General features: G+C 40.3%; 1 protein-coding gene across 3 annotated transcripts; it reads left to right on the forward strand.

The window, feature by feature from the left end:
• On the forward strand, window positions 1-27,044 carry MYLK4 (myosin light chain kinase family member 4). 3 transcript variants are annotated; one of them, XM_082753326.1, is made up of 14 exons: window positions 1-870; window positions 10,603-10,678; window positions 11,260-11,722; window positions 12,524-12,543; window positions 15,390-15,495; window positions 16,365-16,458; window positions 17,152-17,261; window positions 18,364-18,505; window positions 20,780-20,850; window positions 21,592-21,720; window positions 22,241-22,393; window positions 22,756-22,828; window positions 24,444-24,519; window positions 26,804-27,044. In XM_082753326.1, the coding sequence occupies exons 1-13, from the start codon at window positions 211-213 to the stop codon at window positions 24,489-24,491; spliced, it is 2,145 nt and encodes a 714-aa protein (XP_082609452.1). In that variant the 5' UTR covers window positions 1-210; the 3' UTR covers window positions 24,492-24,519; window positions 26,804-27,044. The 3 variants fall into 3 exon arrangements, with proteins under 3 accessions (XP_082609452.1, XP_082609453.1, XP_082609451.1); XM_082753327.1 differs by having other exon boundaries at window positions 24,447-24,519; XM_082753325.1 differs by lacking the exon at window positions 26,804-27,044 and adding an exon at window positions 26,635-26,743.

Consider the following 27,044-nt stretch of genomic DNA (forward strand, 5'->3'; position numbering starts at 1 on the left):
GGATTCAAGGCGCTTTCCTTCCTAAATAATTTGGGTGTCTCTTCCCTCTGTTTTAGTCAAATGTATGAAAGTAGTTTGTTAATTAGTTGAGCTGGAGTTGCCAAAGTAGCCTGTATACCTGCGCAGTCTGGATGGGAAGCCTTTGCAACTGCTAGTGTCCTCAAGCAGCCGAGCATCAGAGCATTTTCTCTTCCTACACAAGCCAGCAAAATGACCACATCCAGCAGGCAGAGCTCTTCTACAACTAAGGTCAACAACTTGGCCAAAATATTTGATCCAAATGCTTTGCAAAACCAAGGGCCTGATATCGCAATGGAGCCACCCCAAATTCTTCGTGTTGAAAGCAGTGATGTCAGCACATCTGGAAGTTTTAACATCATGGATATGAAGTTTGCCTCCCTTGAACAAAAAATAGATAAGCTGTTGACTCTGCAAGACAATGTCCTTAAGAAGCTTAACAGTGTTTCTCAAGAAATCTGTTGCATAGAAAAAGATATTGAGATTGTAAAAGCAGAGACATCTGAACCTGGATCAAGGATGGAAAGAAACAAAAATCTAAAAAGTAATGAAATTAAGAGGCTTTGCCTTAAAATGAAAAAATCTCTTTCTGATATAAACAGGAATGCAGAGCAGCAAGTTAAAAGACTAGATGGACTGGAGCAAAGCGTTTCTGGAATACAGAAGCTCGTAGGGCCTCTGGCTGGAAAGGTTAAAACATTAATAATTCATCATTCAAGCTTAAAACACCATGTTCAAAAACGTAAGCTTTATAAGTTTGGTGATTACACAAAAGGAGCTGGACATGGTTTTGGGATGCAGATTTTCTCACAGACAACAGCTGGTGCCCTGCTCAAGAAGAAAACTGAAAAGGTGAGCCTAGGTTTGTTTTTCGTCTTGTCATGAATTGTTGCAAGCCACAGATTTGTTCTCCTGTATGCTTAGCTCTGTCATTTCATTAACATTTAAGAGAGAACAACCCATATGCTTTAAAAAGGAAACGTATTAGAACAAACTGAGCAAGTTTTGGTGGAAAAGATACAAAAATCTACTTGGTGATAACCCCATTTGTTTTTTTCTAATGATCTCTTTACAGTTATAATACATAGTTAGGGGTCAGTGACAAGATTGTCACAGAGTTCAGTGGGTTTGGGTCCTGGGTATACATTTGACTGTGATATTCACCAGATTTATAATGATCGGGGGAAATCAAGTTGCAGGAGCCATGCTATATGTCGCGTAGTCTACACTCAGTGAAACTGATGAAAAACCTTCCGATGACTACTGTGGACTTTGGACTGGGGCCGTGCATGTGTATGATGTCCTTTATTTCAAAGAACAACTTAAGCGTGCTGTTCCGATCTGGTATTTCTGCTGACATCAGTGGGGAGGGAGGGCTTCTAAACTGGGATCCGAGGTAAGGTTACCGTAACCGGAGCTGTGGCTTGTGTAAACTTCCTCAGGGGAAAAAATGCCTGTGTCACCGTAATGGGAGTTTCGTTATGTTCTTTACAGGCCAGATTAAGAGACCACAAAAATCTCTTGAAAGGTTCCATTGAGTAGAACAGGCCCTTGTAAGGCAGTTTGACTATTCTTTGTTTGGTGAAGAAGCCCAGTAGCACTAGAAAATGAAGGAATTTCTTCTAACAAAGTGTGCTGAACCCAGAGTGAACCAAAAAGGTTGCCTTCCATATTCTTTTTCTGCTTTGCTTTATTTTTCCCCCTTCAAAAACAAACAAACAAAACCAACCAACCAACCAACCAAACAAACAAAACCACATACCGTCTTCACTGTTTGATACACTTAAAGGGTTATTTAGGGAGTTTGGTTTTCTAAAGGCTTTGAGCAAGAGAGCCACCGTGTGAAGTTATCACTGGAAAGGGCCTCCCTTGAAGACAGAAGCACCCAGTATTGCCCAGCTGGCTTACTCGTAGGCAGCCCCACTTCTCAGCTAGACCAGAAGCATTTGAGCCCTCCTGGGAAACTTCACGGCGGCCGGTGCTGAACAGCAGCAGCGGAGCGCCTTGTAAAGCTCCATCCATTGAAGTGTCTGCTCTGCCACCATGTAAGGATATAACATGCACAGCCCTGTTCCCAGAACAGCGGTGACTGGGGCGAGAAGTTGCTGCCCTGCCAAAGGAGACAGGCAATAAAAGTGATTTTTCACAGGCCTTCTCTGAACATCAGATCGGGCTGGTTTCAATGCGGGAGTTTGAACAAATGAGAAGTTTCCTTCTTTTGTGCCCTTACCTTGATGAGCAAATATTATTTATTTTGCAGCTAGGGCTTCTTTTACTTTTTTAAAACACCAATGAAGACATCTGCTGTGAAAGCCCCATGCACAGAGAGGGCATCCGTGTAAAGCTGTGATCACTGCAGCCTGAGGCAAAGCTCTGCCTGTGTCGGTGACAGAGGCTGTCGTCTGTGGTAGAAACACGGGGTAAGAGAGAGGAAGGGATCGTGCTGGCTTTTTGCTGGTGGCAGACTACTAAAAAAGCCTCAAAAAGGGGAGGGGTGAGTGGGGTTGCTGTCTTTGTTCCAGCAGCAGCTCCATTTGTAATCCCCTTGCTAATTCAGTGCTGTTCAGGCAGACTTTCGGCGATGCAGAGTGGCCTCAGTAGGAGCTTGTCTAGCACCAGGGCTTAGCAAAGGCAGCAGGAGCACGTCTGGAGTCATGCTGGTGATATTATTACTCTGTTAATATTTTGTTTGTTTTATTAGATAGCATACATATGTTAGCTTGTCATTACCTTCCTCTCTGTGCGTTTGATTTATTAGTAAAGGACCATCATAAAATTATCAAGCTATCTTGCGAACAACAGCTGGCTTTAGTAAACACTCAGTCATCTTGGTTTTAAGTAAAAGCAGACTTGAATTCAGCCTTGCATTAAGAATAATGGAAAATGGTATGATATCCTTCAGCAGAGACTGCTGAGCCTGGCTGTTAGTTTGGTAGGAGCCAGCATTCATCAGTGTTCAGGACAAACAGACTCTCCGGGGCCAGAGGAGGTAGAAACAGCATCTCAGCAAGTTAGTGAAATGCCAGGTGCATGAGACACTGTGAAGTCAGTTGCTTGTGCCTCTGCCTGCCACTTATTCAAAATAGATTTACAAATGGAGTTTTACATTTTTGTGACAAAAGAAATTTCTCAAAAAGAAATTGAGAAATAGGGGATTAGGTATCTTCTCACCCTCGCAGAATTTTGCACCTGAAATGTACCAGTGATACCTGGTGGCATAGCAATGAACAGACCTACCCAGTTATGCAAAAATTAACCCTTAATTCTGTGAACACAGTCCTTGTCCCTGTCCCCAGTCCCTATCTGAAGACAATTTGACCAACACCGAAGTGCTGGCCACCAGTCAGTAAGACCAAAATCAGTGTTACCCCAAATGGACTCCGTATTGCATCACTGAGCAACCCTGCCATTGCTCCAGACATGCACAGCCCTATTCTGTTCCCTTATGGCCACGACCAAAGTGATCCTCTCTCTACAGTTATTTTGGAAAGACAGCACCTGCTTTTGTGTGTGCACTGCTGGAGGCGGTCAGACATCCTGGGTGACGGGCCAATTTGTCACCCACCCTCTCCGAGCTACCAGCACATGCTGCCTAATAGTGGCTGAGCGTTCTGATAAATACCTGGCTGTCCACAGCCTGGTTCTGCAAAATAATCCAATCATTCTTAATTACTAGTAGGCTGTGCAAGAAGTGGCCATGATACATTTGGAAAAAACAGTATTTAAGTACTGCTAAATCACCTGTCTTCCATCCTTTCCTCTTTGGGAAGGTGCTCTGCTTTATTAATTGTAGGATTGGTTTTGATTTTTTTCCCGACTTGCTCATTTTACAGGACCCGACTGAGCAGAGAGCAGTTGAAAAGGCAGAACAAAGGGGACTGCTGTCTCTGCTGGAAGGGAAAAAGGGCGATGGGAGAGAGGTAGAGAAGCGGTGATAAGCAGCTGGGGTGTGTAATCTCTCTTCTGGCTACAGCAGCAGCTGGAACAGTTTCCAGATCACGGCCTCCACAGGGACTTTTTGTGCTCTGCAAAATACAGGGATCACTCTTCTCTGAACCAAAATTTCTGCTTTCCTGCCTTTTACTGCCATCCTGCAATACCTCTGCTGCCTCGTCCAGGAGGTTAATTTATTTCTGTTTGGGGTTGGAGTTATAATATTGTGTAGCCTGCAGACACTTCGTGCTTTGTCACTGCTGCCAAATGTCTCCCAGCCATTTTCCACCGCATACAGCATGACCCCGTCACCACGTGGCTGAGAGGAGTAGCACGCATTACTTGTTGTTTTAAGTTATTTTCTCACTACTACTGCCCAGGGAAATCAGCAGTTCTACAGTAAGTGTCTTTAAAAGTCCTGAGGTTTTCCTCAAATTCACCTTTCTAAGTAGTCCGTGATAATCCTGTGGCAAAATGACTCTGTAACTCCATTTGCAGTCTTACTCCTTCCACCCATAAAGAAAGAGGGTGAAATGATACTTCACTTATTTCCTCCAAATTAAATGGTTTAGAGATCCTATGTTATTAACCTGCAAATACTCACCTGGAGAGTCAGAAAGTCCCTTTCTGTTGCCATCATAAAAGCCGCGTTGAACTTTCTGCATTTGCCTGCAGGTTGCTGTAATTTCAGTCTCCTGCCATTTCTACAGGCGTTGCCACAGGACTAATGACTACTAGCAATTTAAGGCTGTTTCCCACACTAAAACTCCCCAGCAGTGTGAGTCGTGCTTTCCATTTCAATCCTTTGTCCCTCCTGTGAGGGTATCACTGTGTGACTGCAAGTCACTGCTTGCTTTAGCCAAAGTCTGCAGTGAAACTTCTGTTTGCCACCTGTGTTTTAAGATCCGTTCAGCCTCAGCCTCTTACCATTCTTCTGATTCCGTCATTTTGCCTACAAATGTGAACTGCTCCCTTATGCATTATTTACCTTCTCTCCAGATTGGCTGTGTTCTGTGATTTTTTCATATTCCAGCCAAGCAGGCAGGAATTGAATTTTTTTTTTGATTTTTTTTTTGATTTTTTTATTTCTGTCTGCAAGAGTTTCTGCAATCCTCAGTGGTTTTGAGGGCAGAGTCTTTCTGCAGGATCTCAGCAGATGTGTTGTCTGCTGCTTGGTCAACACAGCTGGTCAGCGCTGCCTTTGCAGCTTTGCATGGGCTTTAGCTGCTTTTATATTTGGGAATGCTTTTCTGTCCCTCAGGGCTGATGCATTTACCTAAATATGTCCTCAGTAGAGCATTCCAGTTTTTCAGTGAGTTTTAAAATATCAAAGTTATAATTTTCCCCCTCACTTTCTATAAAACCAGGGTGTTTTATTCAGACAAGACATCTTCATCTAATGTTGCCCTGTTCTCCTCCCTGCTGTCAACCACAGGAGGTTTGTCATGCACTTCCAATTCAGAATGACATGCAATTTTGCTTCCATTTAGCCTCTGAACTTGCTCTCTGCTGTCAATGTTTCTTGGGTAGCATCCTGCCCTGAGCGCTGCTGCTGCTGTGGTTTTGCTCCCCCAATACCTCTGAGGAACATGTGGAATTAAAGCAGGCACCTCTGATTTCCAAATAACTGTGTACATCCTCATATGGCTTATTGGCATGATATCAATGCTGCATGTTACAGTCAGCATTTTAGGAATCCACTACAATTCCTTTGCAAATATAGAGAGGCATGTGAGATAAAGAGGTAACTGGTAAGCACAGGGGAGCAAGACAAGACAGGTTATCAGTGAGGAGTCCTACTAAAGGCTCCTTGAAGAGGGGAGACAGTGGTAGGAGGGTTTTGCTCAGGCAAGAGGACTTTGCCCACGCCAGTCATCAGAAGTCCACCAATTAAAGGCGGTCTCTCCACCATGCTGGCTTTTGATGACAAGGGTAGCTGCTCAGGAATGTAATTAATTTGGTGCCGTACTGGCAGCGCCCTGGGCTTGGTGCACACACACCAGTGATGCAGAGCAGCGATGCCTGGCTGGGCAGCGGCCCCAGCAGAGCCTGGGATGAGTCCAAGCACATTCCTGTCGGTGTGTGCTGCCTTCGTGGTGAGGTGCCACAGGAAAATGTGTGTCTGTAGAAGGGAAATAAAGAAGTCCCAGATCTTCCCCACCACCACCCAAAGCCCCTTCTTGTTAAATGAAGTGCGTTATTAGGAAAGCTTCGTTTCTGGACTCCGGTTGAAAGTGAGTCATCAGAGCTGCAGGGGATGATTTTTGAAGTTTGTAACCCTTTGGAAATCTCCCAACGGTATGATTTCCCAAAAGCAACTTATGGAGAGCAGTTCAAGAAGTCTGAACATATTTGCCTTGCATATCGTTGCATGCTTAGCTCAGCTAAGTATGTAAAGCTGTGAAATGTTCTCATACCAATGAGGCTACTCAACCAATACAATTGCAAAAAAATTCCCTGGTAGTTTGACAGATGGGTGGTTTATAGGTTTTATTGACTTCTGAGCTGGACTTTTCGCCTCCTTTCTCACAGTGTGACAAGAGTGAAACCCGCAATAGAGGATGAGACATTTAATGGTAATGTGACAAATGTAGAGAATAGCACCTAGATAGTTTTTGGGATGTGGCCCAGGTACATATGATGTACATGTGCACCTGTGAAGCACACGGGACCCTATCAGTTCTCACACACAAGAGGACATCAAGCAGTATGGAGAAGGGGTGGATCTGAGGCTGTCTCACCTAGGATGACATTATTCCGAGAGAATAACTCATGGTTTGGGGGTATTTGTGTGTGTGACTGAAAGAGTCTTGTAACTTGGTTTGGTTTATACAGAAAAAAAAACATTTTTATTTTGTTTATCTAGTTCAAGGAGCACTGTAAAGATCATGAAAAGTCAAAATTTTTGCCAGAAGGTGCCAGTGGGTTGTGTAGCATAGCAAAAAATAATGATATGGAAGCAGATGTACCACCTGCCAAAAAAAGTAGAGTTCCCATGTGTATGTTTTCTCTCATTAATAAGTTTGCATCAGAAATTCATTCACTGAATATTTTGCATTGCTGTGTTCTTGGGAGGAAGATAAAAACAGAGTTTATATTGAAGAGCAAAGGAAGGATGGATGCCATCTTTTGGGGATAGCGCAGGAGGCATCACCATGCAGTGTGATGCCCCAGAGTCTCTATCATACATGACACATTCTCCTGTGTACCAGTGTGGAGATGCTGAGAGGATCCACCGTGCTGTGCTCAGGTGCAAAAACGCATGGCTAATTTCTGTCTGGTAGTGAAAAGAACTCTTCACAAAGCCTGAGTGGCTGAAGTCATGTTGATAAATGGATGGTGACCAGGTCTTATACAAAAGCCATAATAAAGCTCTGCAAAGTATATTAAAAACCTGAGAAAGAGAAACTGTGTAAGAAGCATGTTCTAGGCATATGAAAAGTTCTGTGTCTTGGTATCAACCTATTGAAGTTAAGCATAATATTCTGACATCAAGAGAAATGCAATGGAGTGATAAAGGACCTCTAACTAAAAGCCTGGGGCTGCTTCATGAGGCCATTTATTACTTTTTTTTTTTTTTTTTTTTTTTTCAGTAGGAAAAAAAAAATCAAAGAGTTTTATTAGGTGAATAAAAAAAATTGAAAGTTAGCTAGGAAAACATTCCAAGGTTAGGACTGCTACAGTATAAAGGAGGAATTTAACTAAGTACAGCTCATTAAAAAGGAGTCAGATGTCTATAAAAAACATTAATTTCTCACTGCACTTGAAATCTCTGTTAAAATATGTTATATTTATACTTATGATTGCTTGTTGCTTAATTTCTGCAGGTTTCATGTCATACTTTCTAAAGTAAATTTAAATAATTGCCAGAAGTGTCTTTTTTCTGTGATCTATACTGGAGTTTTAGCCACCAGAGTATTTTACATTATTCTGTTATCACCACATGGGCTTTCGTTCTCTCTCTCTTACTTAGGGTCTAGCAATGAAATATGAATATGAAAGAGTATGATTAAGTTTGGAAAATGTGTTTTTGAATACACAATGCCAACTTGTGTGGGTACAGACACTTTTTCGCTTTGGTATATTTTGTAGGCTGACAATTTAGCCTTTAATATTTAACCTTTTCTGGAATTAAAATGAAAACTTCATTAAAAGATTCAGGCTTGTATGAGTAGGAAAAATACCTGTAATGCCGTAAACCTCACTGTGTATATTCGAGTCATTAAAGAATGGGAAAATAATAGGGTGGAGGCATAATTTGCACTGAGAGTATTAATTCACATAATTTTAGGAAGTACGGACTGAAAAGAGTCACATGTAACCAAATTTCAGGAAGAATAATGCATGAATAAATAAAATTCCATAAGGATTAAATTAAAAAGACCCTTAGCTGTACCCAGACTGAAGGAAGAAGCGTGTTACGAAGAACAGGCAGGTGCGATGGATGCCAGCAACCCCCACGCTTTTCAGATGAGGTCCTCAGAGATCTGGTGTGATCTCATTATTTCTTCCCTTGAAAGGGTGAGGGGAAGGTCGTATTTTTATTGCTGGACTACGATTTGACAAGTTGAAGGCACATGCTGCTACAAAGAGCAAAAACACTCCATGTGGAGAAAACTAGAGTGTGCATGGACAGGCCACTGATGTGTCTACAGATTGTATCAGTGAAATATCTAGTCCTTGTACTTGTTTTTCTTATTCTCGTGCACTCCTGGACCTATAATTATTGCATAATACTTGCCTTGATTAATTCTGAAGAATACCAGTAAATGTTTTATTTGTGTTTTTTGTTTGTTTGTTTGTTTGTTTGTTTGTTTTTTCTTTTTCTAATTTGGATTAGTATGAGCTCCTCCTCTGCTGTTAAAATATAAGAGATCAGAAGTGATGCTTGAATAAACACTGTAGTAATTTATGTAACACCGTGGCAGTTTCAGATATTCAGCATCATCCAATGTTCCACTAGGTGGACTTTCAAAAGCTGGCTTCCGTATTTCACACCTGCAAACTACAGCAATATTGAGTAGGAAGCACTGTGTGCCTGCAATTAATTCTGAATGCAGAAGTGAAATCTGGCACCATGCATCAAAGAGCTTGGAGGCCGTTTCTCTGGTTATTTGCTCAGCTGACTGTATTTGATCAGAGCTGATGTCCTCAGTGGTGTGGTGAGGTTGACATACTTACAGGAATCCGAGTGCATTACTAATTGCGGTCACATTGCAGGATGAATAAGTCCAAGGCTTTTCCGTGCCTCTTTCAGTGCTTTCCACTGTGAAAAACAGAATTGGCTGATTCTTTGTGATCCACCTGGAACCAAGACATTTATATTTAAGTTCCATGTGAACAAGGCTCCGATTTATATTTCAAGGCTACTTGGCTTGTTGTATTTAGACCTTTCTCATCTTACAGCTTGCACCTTCATGGGACTGACTGCATCCCAAAGAACTGTCATTCTCAACTCTCACGGTCACAGTACAGTTTCTTTGTCCCTTGCAGATTAAGATTTTCTGAAGAAGTCCTGCTGAAATCCCTCCATGCAGTTTTATCCAGTTTTTCATAACTGTTTTTGCTTCTCAGGGTGTTTTCTTTCATGCCTAATTTCTGCATAGCTTGATTAAATTAAAAGAAATAAAAAATTAAAAAAAGCATAAAAATGCAGAGAAATTACCAGAAATGTGTTTAGTAACAGGACTGACTCATGCCCAGAGTACAATATGAATAAGCAGTGGGAGTGCTTACATGATTAAAACACTCAAAATTTAGTGCCTTACCCCTGTGTACTTCGTTGAAATGTACCACACTGCTCAAAGAGAGAAAGTAGTCTCTCTGGAAAATGTTTGGAGGTATCTGCATTTTTCACACCCTTTGGATCTGTTACTACTAATAATGGTGCCAGTTTCATGGTCTTGTTAGAGGAAGAAGGTAGAAGGTAGGTGGAAAAGAAGCACTGGTCACCCTCCTACCACATCAAGGAGTGGCCGATGAAAACACGCACTGAGCAAATGGCAGAGGAATATTTGTAAATAGGGACAAACATAGAAGTAATAGCTAAGTTTTTAAGGAGTTGGCTAAGCATAGAGCACCTCTAGATGTCACTGTAGCATTGTAAAATGTAGATAAGGTAACACTGTAAAGCTGACAGGATGGTTTATACACTCTGATTCATGGTAAGTGTTTCGGTCAGCCTGTAATAAATTAATGGATCATTAGAAATGCTGTTACCAGACGTTGATTAACAGCAAAAGTCTTTTTGCAATATGTCAGTAAGACTGTTACTAAAAATTTTAGTAGAATATTAAATATTTCTAGTTTTCTTTTAACTAACCCAGTTTTAACAGCAAAAGCTAGTGCAGGGTAACAGCTCATTTCTGGAAGGCTTTTCTTTCAGTCCCTGAAGCTCAATCCTGATCTTTTCTGGGCTGTTTTTATGCCAACAATGATATTGATTACAACTGAGATCATTTCTCCTGCTTTACACCAGTACCAAGCTGATCAGCTTGGTAGTGATTAAAAGAAGCACTGTTGTTCATAGGAGGAGCATGAGTTAGATCACAGAGTATTTGGATTTGACCAAAAAAATCAGATTGCAGCTTCATGAGGAACAATGCAACATGAACACTGTATGCACTAACATATCCATTGCCTTCTCCACAGGACATCAAAGAAAAGTCACATTTAAGTGAGACGGGAACAAATTCTATAAAAGAGAAGAAACCTCCAGATTCAACAGGTTAGAATTTATTTTATTATGTTTTTTTTTTTTTTCTTTTTCTTTTTCTTTTTTTTTTTTCCTGATCAGTATCTTGTCATAAGGGTACAGCTGCAGAGCCCTTATTTCTTCACACAAATAGCCCTTACTCACCTGAGCAGCTCTTGTTTGGGTTACGTGCATGCTCACCAGCATGGGTAAGAATTGTCCAAATAACATCACATTGCCATCACATCCAAGAAACTTAACTTGTCATGTGCCTATGCACATAGTGGCAAACTGCTCAAGTAAGTGCTTTGCATAAAGGCTTTATTAACCTGATAATAAATTTGAGTGAGAAAAATGTTTTCCAGTGCTATGTCTGAAAGAGAAGAATCTGTGGCCCATGACATCCAGTTTTAAAGAAAAAGTGCTCTGCTGAAGCTTATAACTCTTCTCTTGCTTATGAGACATTTACGTTGAACATGAAAGTAGGAGAGGAAAGCAAGTGCCTAGTTCAAAAAGCAATGGAAGTTATGCTGAGCATGCAACTCCTACTTTAATACCACTATTGACTGTCAGGGAATTACTGACAGATTCCTTCTTGATCTGTTTACTTACAGAGGGGGCCATCCAGAAAAGCCAGTCCTGCTCTCATGAAGAAGAAGTTGATAAGCTCAACAAGGAAAATGCCGAGAGGGAAAGTTCTGTTCTGCTTCAAATGGATCCTCCCAGACTTCATCCTGAAGGGATGCAGAAGGAAGAGAATTTGGCTGTTGAAAGCTGTAACAGACACAGGAGGAGCTCTGTTCAGAAATCCTCCACTACAGAAAGGCAGCAAGAAGAAGAAGCTGTTGATGATGCTTGTCAAAGGATAACTGGGCAGGAGATAGAGAGTGAGTCCCCAGCAGATGGGGAGAGGAAGGAGGAACATCAGGTGTCTGTAACTGAAAAACAAGAAGAGAGGAAGAATGAAGGGGAAGGAGTTGTTGATAAGAATGAAAAAGAGGATAAAGAACCACCAGCACTTTCTCCAAATCAAGATGAGGCAGGACAAAGCCAAGATGAAGAGGCAACAGGGGGAAGGTAAGATCTGAAACTTAGGCTATACATTCTTAAGAGATACAAGTTTTACAATTGCTTTACATTGGTGAAAATACAGCCTAATGCAAAAGTGTAAAATGAGTTTACCTGTCTGAGATCTAATCTCTAAACTGAAATTATACCCTCAGAATAGACAGACAATCTATGGTACTGGCAGTGTGCTGTGATGATTTGCTTGTGAGAAAGGTTAGGACGATGGGAAATGTGATGCTATTCTTAATCTTTGAGGAGAATTCTCCCACTCTGCCATGTTTATACATTGCAGCATCATGTAACCTGTGAGCAAAGTAAGGTTAGGTTAGGCCACGTACCAACTGGTAATTAAGTTACTACGACATTTAGTAACTTACTTGGTAATATAAAACTGTGAAACTTTGCCCAGGCAATTAAACTGATAAACTTGTTTACTGTAATTCTTTCTGTGCTGCATTTATATTTAGCCCTTCAGGGATAAACCAGTTTAAGCTCTCAGGAACCTATATGAACAGAATGAAATCCCAGTCCTCTCCCATTGCTTTAAAGGTGAGATTGATAGCCAAATGTTAAAACCAGTAGAATTCAAGCGGGCATTTCAGTAATGGACAAGCATTTTGCTGTCACAATTACTTAGAGGTCATTTTATTCCTCTAAGTGACTATTAAACCAGTTTATTTGACCTTATTATTTTATACTGTAACACAAAATAGCCTAATGCAATATGTGTCTGTGCGTTTTTCATGTATATTTCTAAATTTGTTCTGCTTTATGTGTACTGTACTCTAATGCCATGTTTTGTCCTTGCAGGTGTAAAGGCTGCGGAAAAGGTACAGGAAATTATAGTTCAGTCACTGAGCACACTCACCAATTTGAGCGTAGTAGTAGCAGTACGCGTCGGGTGAACATTGAAGGCCTAGTCAAAGATGACAACAGAGCAGGCTAGATGCAGAAAGTGCTGGTGGCATATGTAAAACTAAAAAAAGTTCTTACAGGAAGTAGTCCTAAAGGGAAAACCCAAACATTTGATTCCACTGGTATTGAGAGTGGTGACAAAGACATCTGTAAAAAGGAATGACATCATGATCATAATTATTAGGGGGAAAAGAAGAGCATGGTAACTGCAATGGGAAGCAGTTGTTCATGGGCCACATCCTAAACTGGTGGGAAATACCCCGGTTCTGTTTGCTTGCATCAAATTATACCAAAATTTAGTGCCTGAGGAGTTGGCTCATCTTTTCTTAGAGGCTTCTGTTCTGACAGAAATTAGTAGCAACTGATTTACTTCTCCCACAACTACTCCACTATTATATGACCATCTTCTTTCCCTCTTCTTTTAATAACAGTGAGCTAAAACTTGTAGATATAAAGTGGTGGGAGAAATTACATCATATGTGGTCAAACTGGTTGACCTGTGGAAGTACTAAGAACATGTGTTAACACAGAATCTACAATGTTCTGGACTTAGACTGCAAAACCAACATTCTCCTATTAGTACCATTGCAATCTGAACTGAGAACAATTGCAGTCTATACAATAAAGAAATACAGACTGTTCTGTGGGAGCTTGACTGATGCTGCCGAACAGTCAGATAAATGGTGTTCAAGCAATGAACTCTGGAGCAGAGTGAAGCAGAGATTTCTAACATTAGGCCTTTTGCTTGAGGATTTCAGTGCTTATCCCTGCATATGAAATGATGGAACATGAGGTGGTGGCCTGATGCACTTGAAGCTCTATGTATGTGTGTGTGCACGCATAGGACACAATGAATTTCTTTGCTTTGGGAGTAGAGGGTGGAGTGGAATAAGGAAACGGTTATTAGATGTCTGTGCTAGGCTCTTAGATTTGGTAGCAGAAGTAAGAGATGGTGTACTAAAACTGTGAACTCCGTTATCTGTCTTAAGCTTTTGTAAATTGTTACTGGTGGCATTAATGATAGTTTCTCTCTATTGGAGCATCTTTCATCTGTAAGAGCAGGACATTCTTTAGTAGGGAGAAATTCCCTTTGGTGTGCAGGAAAATTAAAACCAAGGGTTTGTCACTGACAAAATCTCAAAGGTTAAAACTTTGGCCCATAATCTAGCCTCTTTAAATGAGCACTTCCTTGACCAAAGTCTGCTAACATTTGAGAGGTGAGCTTTCCAAAACCCACATTCTTCTGTCACTTACATGCTGGGGCTCTTGGAGTTTGTGCCATTATGGTCAAATTCTTCCTGTAGGATAACGGTTTTCTGGGCAAGTTTTGGGTCTCAGTAACATGCAAAGGCTCATACTCAAGGACATGCAATTCAAGCTTTGTAGAATCCCAATTAGATGGCAAACTTCCAGGAGTCCCAGCTTTTCACAATTCCTTGACCATGAACTAACTTCCTGACCATGTAAGTTATTAATACTGTCAAAAAAAAATCTAGGTACACAGCTGGTGTCCTGGAAAAATGGACGTTCACTGTGAATAAGGACAATCCACTGTTACATTAATGACCAAAGTGTTCCTGCCAGCTACATGCTGTCATGGGTTTTTTGTTTGTGTTTTTAATCATTTTCACTGGAGTAATGACCGGTTTAAAATTGCTCAACAAGACCCACACAAAAGGGAGCCAGCATTCCAGACCAGAGAGCTCATGTTGAAACACTGTGGCTCTAGCCCTCCCAACCAGTTGAAGAAGTATTTGTCACCTTGGTCAGCCAAAGGTCGCTCTCGGGAATATCAATCAAATGAAAAACAACATGGGTATGAAATTGAAATGGCAACACCCTGCAAAAAATCCAAAGAGAAATTAGGCATGCAGGGCTGGTCTCCAGCAGGGATTTTGACATCGGGATGGCAGAATGGTCCAGCATGTGAAGGTCTGAACAATAATACTGGAGATCTGCATTTGTGTTAACACTCTGTAGCTGCTACAGAGTGATCTTGGGAAACCATCCCTTCCCTCTGTCCTTTTTCAGCCTTTATCTGCTTTCTTTTATTAAGCACAGAAACTCTTCAGAACAGTATGTGTCCTACCACATTGGGCCCTGAGCCATAGTGGAAATCCCAGGTGCTACCTGCCAGGATGAAACTCCAACATGTTCACAAGCTCTAGACCCAATCTTTAAAGGCAATGACCATGTTGGGGAAAATGACAAGTTGTGTCAATCAGATTGTCAGTAGAGAAGGGATTTCTGCACTATGAACACCATAAGGTGTTTCCATGAAGGGAAATGACCTCTTCTAGCTGGGCTTGCAGGAGATCTCATTCTCTCTTCCTTCCCCAAGAGAGAGTTACAGTACATACTCATCTATTAACAGTCCCTGGGGAAAAAAAGAATCTGATTAGAGAAAAAGCTAGATTCCTTGCAAAACTTCTAAGCAAATTGCTCAGGCTCTTTGTGGGCACAAAGCTACACAGGCTTAGTCTAGCCTTGCCTCTTGCTATTCTTGCTACTCACAATGCAGAAAATGCTAACTAAATTAGGAGTGCTTGTCTTGATAGGGTAGCTCCCAATTACAACACCCTGTTTTCTGAACCAGAGCTCTGGAGTAAAACACTTTCTAAATAGCAAGAACTATCTATATAACTTACAGTAGGTATATTCAGTTCTTAGCTTATTTGTGGGGAAGAGGGACTAAAATATATGAGACATATATGGGCATTGCTTGTGACCACTTATATGCTGTTTGTTTTTTCTTTTGTAGATGATAGTTCTACTCCACCAGCACCGTTTGATCACCGGATTGTCTCAGCCAAAAGGGTGGGGATCAGCAGTTATTATAACGTCAACAAGAATGAAATCCTGGGAGGGTAAGTCAAGTGAACCCAATCAACACAAAAAGCAAGGCAAAAATTTACAGCCAAACACCCCAGGAGGTGAATGGAAGCAACATACCTCACTAGAGTCAAAGTCGTGAAAATCTAAGCTCTAACAGTACTTTAGAGAGGAATGAAAACAGGAGGCTGATTTTACTGTGTGAGTAAATTTTGGCTGAAGGTTTGGCACCACCAGACTTGGCTTGTATTTGGTGTTGTTCTAGGTCAGCCAGCTGCCCTCAGGCTCTGTGATGGTGCTCCTATGTTGCTGTAGTAGTTCACATTGCAGCCAGCAGAATGTAGAGACATGTAGGTTTCTCCCCATCAGCACAGCCCATCCCTGAAAATACATGCATGTTTTCAGATAGATCCGAAAGCTAATCTGTCAGGCCATGTTGCTTGATGAGAGTTTCTTGATCTCTCATGATGACATAATTTAGGGTAGAGTGATATAATTTCTGATAGCAGCATGGTCTTAGCAGCTGCTAATGAAATCACATCCTTCCCTTGGAGTAGAATGATGACATGGAGAGAGGCAGACTGTACACTTAAGTGAGTTATTATTCTTACAGTATGTATGGCTGTTAGCTTGCCTGGGATACCTCGTAACATATTAAAATCTTGTAGATGTAATGAAGCAAGTATTACTGAATCATACAAATGGAATATCAGCTAAAACAGTGTGATTTTGGTGCACCTAAATGAGTAGTAACAAGTTTAATGTACACAACAAAATAGCAATGATAGAGCAACTGACATGGAGCTCATTAGGGAGAGGATCGTTTCTGTTGTGTATAACCTAGTTTACATTCAGGACCAACATCAGCACCACTGGATGATTTTTTTTTTCCTTCTTTTCCTAGAGGGCGATTTGGTCAAGTACACAAATGTGAAGAAAAAGCAACGGGTCTCAAGCTAGCAGCCAAAATTATAAAAGCCAGAGGTGCTAAAGAGAAGGTTGGTAGAGTCTTTTTTCCCTAATGGATCCCCACATTGCTCTTCAGCTACAGGTCTGGCCTGTTCTGCAAACCTCATAGCCATCTGGGGCTTGCTTTCACAGGAAAGACATGCACAGCATCCTTTCCATGACAGCTGTGTCATTAATGGCATTCAAGGGTGGGATTTGTCTCAGCCATCTATCTAAGCTGTCTGTGGCCAAGCTAATCACTGAGAATCCCCTTATAGTCAGTGGAGAGATTGGCATCATTACAAAGCATGTAAAATAGTTGGGCTGAATGGAGGTACCAGTCTTTCTCCCCTGACTGCAAAGGGAGGTTTTGAGGACTGTCTTGGACATTTCTTACACATATTGATTTTTGATACCTACAGCTGGTTGAAACAAGTCCTGTTTCACTTCTCTCTTTTCTTTATATATCTTTGAACACACCGGTTGCCCATCGGTGCTCTCCCTCTTTTTTTCCCCTTCCTTTTTCTCTTAATATATAACTGAAGCAGTCCCATGTTCAAGCTATGAGTTCAGTCCAGAGATATTTACCACTGCTGGAGCAATCAAAGGCAAACCCTGGGTATGGGTGCCATGAATGAAAACGTGAAGATAATGTAGATGTTTGGTTCAAACTGATGATGTCCTGGTTCATGTAGCTTTCTTAGAATAAACGCTTCTGAAACAGTACTCATTATTTTTTACAGGATGAAGTGAAGAACGAAATAAGTGTCATGAACCAGCTGAATCATGTGAACCTCATACAGCTGTATGATGCCTTTGAATCCAAAAATGATATTGTCCTAGTAATGGAATAGTAAGTGTGTTCTTTTCTTTCCCTTTCTGTCTTTACTACTTTTGTTGGAATTATCTTTTTCCTCCTTACTTTCTCCTGATATTAGATATAAGACTTCTAACAGGTGAAAAGATATAAAAGATGTCCCCAGGAATAAAAAATAAAAATAAAAATTCAAGAATTCAAGAAAAAGTTGTCCATGGAACCATTTATTCATTTTTTTCAAGTGAAGGTCCACACTACCGGTGCTTTAAAACCACTACCCCATTTAAAGAGCTGCTATATAGATTCGCTTTAATTTCATGTGGTATTTTGTGTCAGCTAAGAAACAGACATCTCAGAATATCTCCAGTTCTGTGAGGCAGATGAAAAAACATCTTACAGTGAAGAGGAACCAACTGTACACATAGCAGATAATCTTTATATTGGGTCCCCAAAAGGATTAACCTGGCTTTTATGCTAGTTTATCAAGCTAATTGGGCTCAAAATTGCTGGCTTAAAGTCAAGATAAAAAGATGTTTCAAGGAAGCCAAAAAGAATGTAATTAAAACAATGAAATACATGGGAAAAGGTTAGAAGTCATATGATCTTGACTCTTCAGTATATTCTCATATACATGTAGTCCTATTAATTTGATCTACATGTTTAGCATAACACCAAAGCTAAAAGTCTGTGTAGATATGAATTGGTAACCTGGAGACATTCTGAAATGTAGTAAGACATTAAAAAGTCATTTTCACTGATTTTTGGTTGCTTCACCCTGAGATTTTGGATCGTGTTCCCCTTAAACTCTGAGGGAGAAGGCCAAGTATTTAAATGCAGATTGTCTAGCATATTGTCTTGTTTTTCCACGTGACTTCATTAATTCCACTGGTACAAAATTACATCCCAAGATGGCATATCTCAATGGATGGGAGGCTGGGCTCTCAAGCCTTGAAGAAGCTTAGGACAATGTGCATCAAAACCCAGTACTCATAACGTTGAGATCAGAGTACAATTTCATATTGCAAACCTCCCTGACTGTGAATGATTAAAATAGTCAATTGTATAAATTATGAATTACTGTAACTACATGGGTTTGGATTTGGGCTTGGTCACCGCTTCATTGTCTTTCTCTCATCAGTGTGGAAGGAGGAGAATTATTTGACAGAATTATTGATGAGAACTGCAATTTGACAGAGATGGATACTATTTCATTCATAAAACAGATCTGCGAGGGAATTCAGTACATGCACCAAATGTACATTCTTCATTTGGATCTAAAGGTAGAGAACTGACATGTTTGTTTTGTGCAATGACAGCTGTAGAAATTGTCTTTCTTAAGGGTAGGCTATACAGCTTAGCAAATTCCCATGGCAGAAACAACAAAAGTCCTTATTCTTCTTTCCTTAAACTGGTGGGTATTTACTTTAACCACACTTAAATCATTAGTTAAACCCTTACAGGGGTAAGTAATTTAGATGAGAAATGTGGTCACATGTCATCAAGCCCTATAGCTCTTGAGTTTTCTACGGAATTAATTTACAGAAATCCAGCAACTGGCTACAATATCTTGCTATTTTCAGTTTTGATATTTGGATCTCAAGATATTGTGTGACTATTACTTAATCCAGCTGCACAAGATCTCTGTCTTATGCATCAACCATGGGAATTAACTGCATTTTTACCATGTAGAAGCCCAGACAAGAGTGAGTGGAGGGTTGTTCAAGGGTCATTTGTGGTCTGTGAAAACCCAACATATCTTTCTAAGGTCTATGCTGCACTGTTGTGGTCGTGAAACAGCATCAGTAGATAGCCAGCCTGAGGGAAAATACATTAAAATATATTTGCTAAAATGGAAGCAATAAAAAACAGTCAGTGGCTGATGGAACACATATGGCATCTCTGTGTTGGACTTAACAATAGCTACCAGTACAGCTGAAAGTCCAGAAAAGAGTAGCAGATTCTCCATCAGGAGCTTGCTTAGTTTTGTGAACTATTTAACTGTATACACAAAATTTCCCCTTATTTCTTTCCAAAAATGAATTCACAATTGCATGTTCTTACACTGGTTGATTGCTAATGATTAACTGTCGCCCCTCAGAAAGTATGTTGTAACAGTATTTTTCATTAAGCTGGACATTTAAGCTGCATCTTTCCCTTATACCAGGTTTTTATCAAATAAAAGATATGTTTCTTACCATTATTTAGTGCAGGAATAAAAGGGGATGATGTCTTAAGTTTTATGGCTGGTTATAAAGCTCCCTAATGATCCCTGAGCTTTACAAGAAAGCAAAAAGAAACAAAAAGTGCTCAAGAGGGGTTTCTCATTGGTGGGATTTTTATTACAACCGCTGTTTTTGGCTTGTAATAACTGAGTTAACATAGTACATCTTTAATGTTGTTAGTGTTGATATTATAGTACTGGTTAAGCAAATGAGCAGATGTTTGTTGGGATCTGCTTCAGTTGTTGATCAATGACCAGATTCACTTTTCTCTTTGTTTATAAACATACTGATAACTAGAAAATTTTACAAAATTCTTTGGGGCATGCTAATTATGTTCTTGGAGATGGCACAGTTTTAATATGAGGTCAAACTGCTGACATAAAGACACGTATACAGTCCAAGAAATTCTTCCCAGAGACCTCTCTTCTCATGAGTTTCAGGAAGAAGGCTTGAAATTGAAAGAAATTCATTCTGACCGTAATTATCCAGGACCTCAGAAAATATGGACATATGGTGTTTAAAAGTCCTACATGTAAAAAGAATTAGTAATGGTGACAAAGGTTAACTAATGTTTTAAGTGTTGAGGGCTGTTTTATTTCAAAGAGGACTCAAAGAGCAACAAGACAGAGTAGCTATAAAACTGCTGGCAGTGAATACAAGACTCTATTTTAGGTATTTACATTTCAAAGACAATTGGCCAAATTGTATTCTCAGTCCCTTCTATATGAATTTGGACAAATTCTAGGAAGCCAGTGGATTCTTGCCAGAGCATGAAGAACTACACTTGGCCATGTGAAAATCCAGAGGGATTTAACCTGTGAATCCCACCTTTTGCTATAATATCTAATGAAAATGTGAAGTTGATGTGGCTAGCATAACAGACCAGTGTTCAATCAGTTACTGCCACAATATGCATGAACTCAGAAACGTAAAGCTAAAAGATAATTGTAAAAGGTGTTGTTGTTTTTTTTTTTTTTTTTTTTTTTTTTTTTTTTTTTTAAATTACAGTGTCAGCTTAATAAGGTGTGTAAAACCACAGTGCCAGCATCCTGAAACGTCCCTTTGGAAGTCTGCATTCTCTACCCCACTTTCCCTAATGACTTCTTTATCTGAACTGCTGCCTTATGTCAAATTGAACTGCCAAGGAGAAGAAGCAGTTACAAGGCACAGAACACCCAACCTCGACTGCTATGTGATAGCAGGGGGGTACCCATGCAGAGAAATCTGACCAAGGAGGAAAGCAAAAGATGCTTTTTTCATGCTGCAGTTTGCTAAAAGCCCAATTTGTCATACTTGTTTCTCATTGAAGTGTTTTCTGGTTTCTCTTGGCAGCCAGAGAATATCCTGTGTGTGAACCGAGCTGCAAATCAAATAAAAATTATCGATTTTGGATTGGCAAGAAGGTATGTGCATGTGCTCTTGCTAGTTGTAAATGAACTAGGAAACAACTTAAAAAGTATCACATCTCTGCAACAACACATTTGACACACAATGGTCTCCTGCTGTTCCTGGGACAAGGATCTTTTTATGTATGGATCTTTTAACTAGGGACATCTTTTAATATGGAATGTTTGAAGTTGAGTAAAAAAGTTTTGTTCTGAAGTCTTTTTTGGGTGAAAGGTTGAAAGATGTCTGATTCTGATCGAGCATGCACATAAAAGTATATCGGAACAGCTGAAAAGGACAAAAAAGATGATGACTCTTGTCTGGTCTCCTGCCCCCAGTGTTAGGAGGTTCTTCAAAAGAGAGTATAAGAGGCCATCAAAGGCTGTTACAATATAACCATGCTATATCACTTTCTAGTTTAAGAAGATACCAATACCTCAGTGAATAATTCACTGTCTAAAAATCCCAGGTCTATGATATGGGGAAGGTTCAAAAGGATGATAACAGCCTCCCTGAGGAGTCCTTGAAATCTGAATTTCTTCCTTTATTATGCCATTTGTTTTTGTCCTGAAGTATGATATAAAGCTTGCAAACATTTTTTATTCTTATATATGTTTACATTTATTATTCCTTTGTACCTCTGTCTGTCCTTGATTTCCTCCTGAATGTCCTGTATGCTTCCAAAATCCAACTGGACAACTTAAAACATAACTTTAGAGCTGTATTTGATGTCCTTTGTTAATGTTTCCTTTGCCTAGATATAAACCCAGGGAAAAACTTCGAGTTAACTTTGGGACTCCAGAATTTCTTGCTCCTGAAGTTGTGAATTATGAGTTTGTCTCCTTTCCTACAGACATGTGGAGTGTAGGAGTCATTGCTTACATGCTGTAAGTAGGATTCAGTCTCTGCTTTGTATGCTGTTTTTAGGTTGAAGTGTGTCAGTCATCCAAATAGATTGTTATACTAGAAGACTGACAAAATTTGTAGACAGAATAGAAAATGTAGGCCTCTTTCCAAATTCCACATTCAGGAATCTCCCCCCTTTTTCAAGCACCACCAACTTTTCTTCTTTGTTCCATTGAGCATCTCTCTTGAGCAATTAGACATTACACTTCCAGAATAATGTAGACCTCTTGATAAACTGCCAGTAGGTGTGTACAAGAGTGGACAGTGGTCTGGAAAATGAAAGAATGTAATGAAAGAAAATAATGCTTGGTTTGTTGGGGAAAAAGGGTGATTATTTAAAAAATATAAGTAAAAGAGAAAGTGGGAATGGTCTGGAAACTTTCTTAGACAGTAGCATGCTGCAAGGTGAGCCAGGAGTAACAGAATGATCACAGACAGCACATCAAAGATTATGTGCAGAAATGGGCAAAGAAGGATTTAACATATTTCTTTTTACTTTAGCCTCAGTGGATTGTCTCCCTTTTTGGGTGATGATGACAATGAGACCCTCAACAATATTCTGGCCTGCAGCTGGGATTTTGAAGATGAGGAATTTCGAGGTGTTTCTGATCAGGCCAAAGATTTCATCTCGAAGCTTCTCATCAAGGAAAAATGGTATATAATCACTGTGTCTTTTTTATATATATATTTTTTTGTGTTCCATGCCATTATGCCACAATTGTATAACTTATACTGCCCCACTGCAGAATTATCATGACTTATCAAAGTTTTTAATGTCCATGTAAAATACTATAATGCCACTTCATTGATGTTCATTATGACCATAAAGTACTCTGAAGCTACGTGAATGAGTTTTTGCTTTCATGTTATTGGTTTCATGGATTAGCTGCCATCTGGCATGAAGCATCCTGAAACGACAGCATTGCATGATGGCAGAATACAAGAGCTGTAGGAGACAATTGTTGGATGGTAATATTCTGGGAAAAACACTTAATAGCATTCTGGTTTTCCTTTAGCTGGAGAATAAGTGCAACTGCTGCCTTAAAACACCCCTGGTTATCAGACCACAAGCTCCACTGCAGACTTCAGGTCCCTAAATTTAAATATCCTTGTGCATTGTAGATCTGCTATTGCCTTCTCATGTTGCAATATCACTATTTGCTTTGACATTTTTCTCATCTGTTTTTGAGTCCACCTTTCTGATGTATTTCTTGCTACTGTGAGCCATGTGTGTCCCTTTGTTTTTACTTAGCTGTTCTAATTTGCATGCTCACGCTTGCTTATCAGTTCTTGCATGGCTGGGAAGAAATATATCATCATGGGACTGGTGTGTGTTGCTGAGTGGATCCATTTCTTAGCAAAACAGGGTTGTTTAAATAATGTACACAGAATTACCATATGTTGAAATATGGTAATATGAGGAGTTTTTCAGCTGGGGATGATTCTGCTTGCGTCTTTGAAAAGTCTTTCAGGCTGTCCTCAAGTCCTATATGAGTGCTGTTAGATTTCACTCTAGCTCTTCCCAAGGGATACTTTTCCCAGTACAGCTTGGAACATCAGCCAGTGCATATCTTTGTATTTTAGCACCTTCTTGCCCTTTAAGTATAGTCAGCTTAGTGGCAAGAAGAAATAAAGCCATTGTTCACCCAAAAAATTCCTTTTGGCTGAGTTGGAGAATCTGTGTGATTTTAAATCATTTTGATTATTTCTCTTTTAAGTGGTCAGTAAGTATGGAAGATTCAGACTGTTGATGAGCTTGCTGTTGGCTGAATCTAACTGAGTCCATGCTGTGGTTTAGTGGTTCAAGGGGGGATCATTTTGAGCAGGTTCCTATTTATTCTTCTTTTTTTTTTTTTTTTCAGTTTCAAGTGCAATATTCACTGTTCCTTTACAGGCAAAGCACATCTATGTTAAATAAAATGACCACTGTAGTACCTAGGATTTATATGTCAAGGTGCCTTTTGAACTGCAGCCATCATTAAGAGTTAGTAAACCATCTTATTAATTAATACAACAATTTTATTAAAATAAGATCAAAGTTTGCAAAGATAATAAAACAATAGTAGTTCTGCTGGTGAGGTGGTGTGAGTTTTGGGGAGGATGGACTGAGTAGTATCCTAACAGCTCTAACCTTGAGAGACATTCCTGTTACACAAAGTAAGGATAACTAGAAATAGGATGAAATGGGAAATATTAATAATCAAATAAATTGTTATCACTTTCATTGAAATTCAATTATCTTGATGATGTCCCAGAACAACAATGCCCATAAGATTATTAGATTTATAAATGAGCATACACAGTAAAAATAAGGGAGTTTGTCACCTACTTTAGAGAATTTCATAGGATAGCATTCAACCCTTTTAGTTTTGCTCCAGTGAAGCTCTGATTGCTGCAATCTGGAGAATAGGCTGGCTTTCCAAATGCTGCAAAGACACGAGCTGCTCACCTGGTATGCTGCTTCCTATCACCAATTTTCTTCTGGGAAAATCCTTCCCTCATAGAAACCTTGCAACTCATTTTATCCTTGTGGTGCCTCCCCTGGTGTTTTTCTGTTTGTACCTCTTGCACTTTCTAAACTAGCTTCACCAAGCATGCTGATGTTGCAGTGTTCTGCCATTATATTAACTAGAGGTAAAATGGGACTGATCTTCAATTAATACTCTGATAATGGCAACTATCTTTCTTTTTTGTTTTCCACTAGAAGAAGGCTAAAGGCACCTGTGTGTCCCAAGCACCCCCGGCTCCATAATCCCTCTGAAAGAGCTGCCAAACAGAAGGTTTGTATAGGGTCCCCAGTGTTTCTTCAGACGTAAATACCATAACCCCTGTGTGTAAGGGATCAGTGGGAGGCCGAAAACCTCTCACAGTCCTAACTGCACAGGCCAAAATATATTCACCACCACCATCCTCACTGTTGTTTGGAAAGCATTCAAAATATAAGCTGGCCCTATCACTTATACCAAGTCACAGCAATGTACAAAACCCCTCATATATATGAAGCCATATGTGCTGCAAACCCTGGCCATTTTAGAGGGAATGAATGGTTATGCTCCCCCTGACTCTCATGGGGCAGGATTTCACCCAATAACTTCTCAGTGTTGAAAGCTTTCAGGTTTTCATGCTGTGGTTAGGAGTATGGTTTTAAAGGGGTAGAAATATGAAAAGTAATTACTTTTTAGCAAAAGCCCGGGCCAGACCCTCAGGGCAGTTCCAGTAACTGTACTGAAAGAAAAGTGAGGTGTCCCCGAAAAGAAGCTGCTCCACACTTTAGAGGACCCGATTCTGACAGGGCACTTCTCTGCTCTTTTGGTGTGTAGCAGTCAGAACAATCTTGACAGCATCTCTTTGACCTTTTTTTTTTTTTTTTTTTTTTTTTCTGGCTCCCTGTCCTTTCCTTTTCATCAACAAGCTCTTAATTCGTGGTTCTTAGGCTGGCTTGGCTACCTCCCCCAGGGTGGCCAGCAAAGTTGCTCCCATGTTGTGTCTCTGGTCTTTGACCAAAGCATGCTCACTCAGCCACTTCAAAATCCGGCTACCTCAGGCAGTGCGGTATCTCCATAAACCAGCACACCAATTCCCACAGCCCCTTTTTACAAACTACCACAGAAGGTGGGGCCTCTCTTGAAGGACCTTGGGAACCACTCAGAGCTTCTGGGGGCATCTCTGGACATGACTCGGTGGAGGGTCAAGATGCGAACAAGGCTGAGAACACACACACTGTAAAACCACTTCCTTTTAATCATGCGTCATGCGTAACAACAAGGATACCAAAATAAACGTGGTCCACTTCTCACCGCATGCAAGTTTTTAGTGCTGCCATCATCCACCATCCACTCAATAGGGCAGGAGATGTGGTGGGTTTTACTTGCAATGGGTTTTGTCCAGAAACATCTAAAAAAGACAGATTATTGCGAGCGGTTGAAATTTTTGTTCTGTTTTGACTAAACATAGGATTAGCACAGATTTTATAATAGTGTGGTGTAGTCCCACACCAGTTATTTATCTTTAAATGAGTTATTTTAAGTATGTGAAGCAGCCTTTCCATGGTACACTGGGGGTCAGTGAAGGCTAAGGCTCTGTTCTTATCTCCTGCTTGCCCTGTGAAGCCCCATAACTTCCTGATGCGTAGTGTCCCAGCATCACCTTCTGCAGTGGGAATGCACTGGAAATTAATAGCTCTCTGCGATCCTCAGCATTCATCCCTGCTTCACTGGTGCTGGGACAGGTTACATGAAGCTTTGGTCCAAACACTGGTGCACTTCTACATAGTAAATTTCAAAACTGATTTTCCCAGTTGCTTGATCTGTGTTTGCCATTTCAAGCTGCTGTCTGCACAGCAACCAAATGCTGAAAACTCTCCCGCTTTCAACCAGGAAGCACCGTATTACACAAATTTCTATTGCAACCAAGATCATCTTTGAGATAAATTGTCTGTCCAGCAGCAGTCAAAATTATTTTTAAATAAACCTTTTATAATTTTGTAACGTAGTAACTTACCCATGATCTAACCTGCAGGAAAACCTGCTTTTGGCTTTTGCAGTATTTCCTCTGAGAGTGTTTTTCTATTTGGCGTTTATTTGAGTTTACTTAATGAGTGGATCTAAAGTCATAGCACTGCTTTGTTTTTAAAGAATCTCTTTAGCTATTTTTATCAGGCAAGTAGTGTGGTTGCCACATTTAACCCAAAATAATACACTCAAGTGCCAGCTGATTTAGGCCTGGCATCATAAATGCTTGCAGTGGTAACACAAATAAATGGAGAGGTTCGCACCCTCCCTTTCTATGCTGGGATCTGTATGACAAGAGTGGCAAAAAAAAGCAGAGTAGCTACATTTCAAGGGAGACCTCCAGGGCCTTTTCTGCCCTTAACAAAGAGGCCTTGTCTTTTTAAGGTGTCTTTTAATAAGGTGGCTGCAAGAACCCTTTGTGAGCAAGAAGCTTCAGCACTGCTTTCTTTTCCTTATGCACAAAGAAACCGCCATGTGGTTGTCCTAGAACGCTTAACCAAATAAAAAAGCACACTGCTGAATTAACTGGATTCCTGTTTTGTTTGTTTTGCAGAAAAGCTGCTGTGTGGTTACTGCTGCTAAGAGATTTGAAAATATCAGCAGTCTTGGTGCTTTACCCCCCTGCCATGACCGAGTCTTTTACTAAATGGACCAACAGCATTTTAGCTGCAGGATAAATCCCAGCATTGCTGAGCTGCTGCTTCTCTATTCAGCTCTCAAAAGAAGGAAAGTATTTCTCCAGTTTGAGGAAGGTGTCTCTTCTGGAGCACCACGTTCTCCTTGTCTGGGAGTGC

This window comes from Aythya marila (assembly GCF_965140915.1).
Source record: "Aythya marila genome assembly, chromosome: 2".
Classification (NCBI taxonomy): domain Eukaryota; kingdom Metazoa; phylum Chordata; class Aves; order Anseriformes; family Anatidae; genus Aythya; species Aythya marila.

Coding starts and splice junctions, on each gene's coding strand:
- MYLK4 (XM_082753326.1), top strand. CDS start 211: ATGACCACATCCAGCAGGCAGAGCTCTTCTACAACTAAGGTCAACAAC. Junction 871..10,602: donor TCAAGAAGAAAACTGAAAAG/GTGAGCCTAGGT, acceptor CCTTCTCCACAG/GACATCAAAGAAAAGTCACA. Junction 21,721..22,240: donor GGAGTCATTGCTTACATGCT/GTAAGTAGGATT, acceptor TTTTTACTTTAG/CCTCAGTGGATTGTCTCCCT.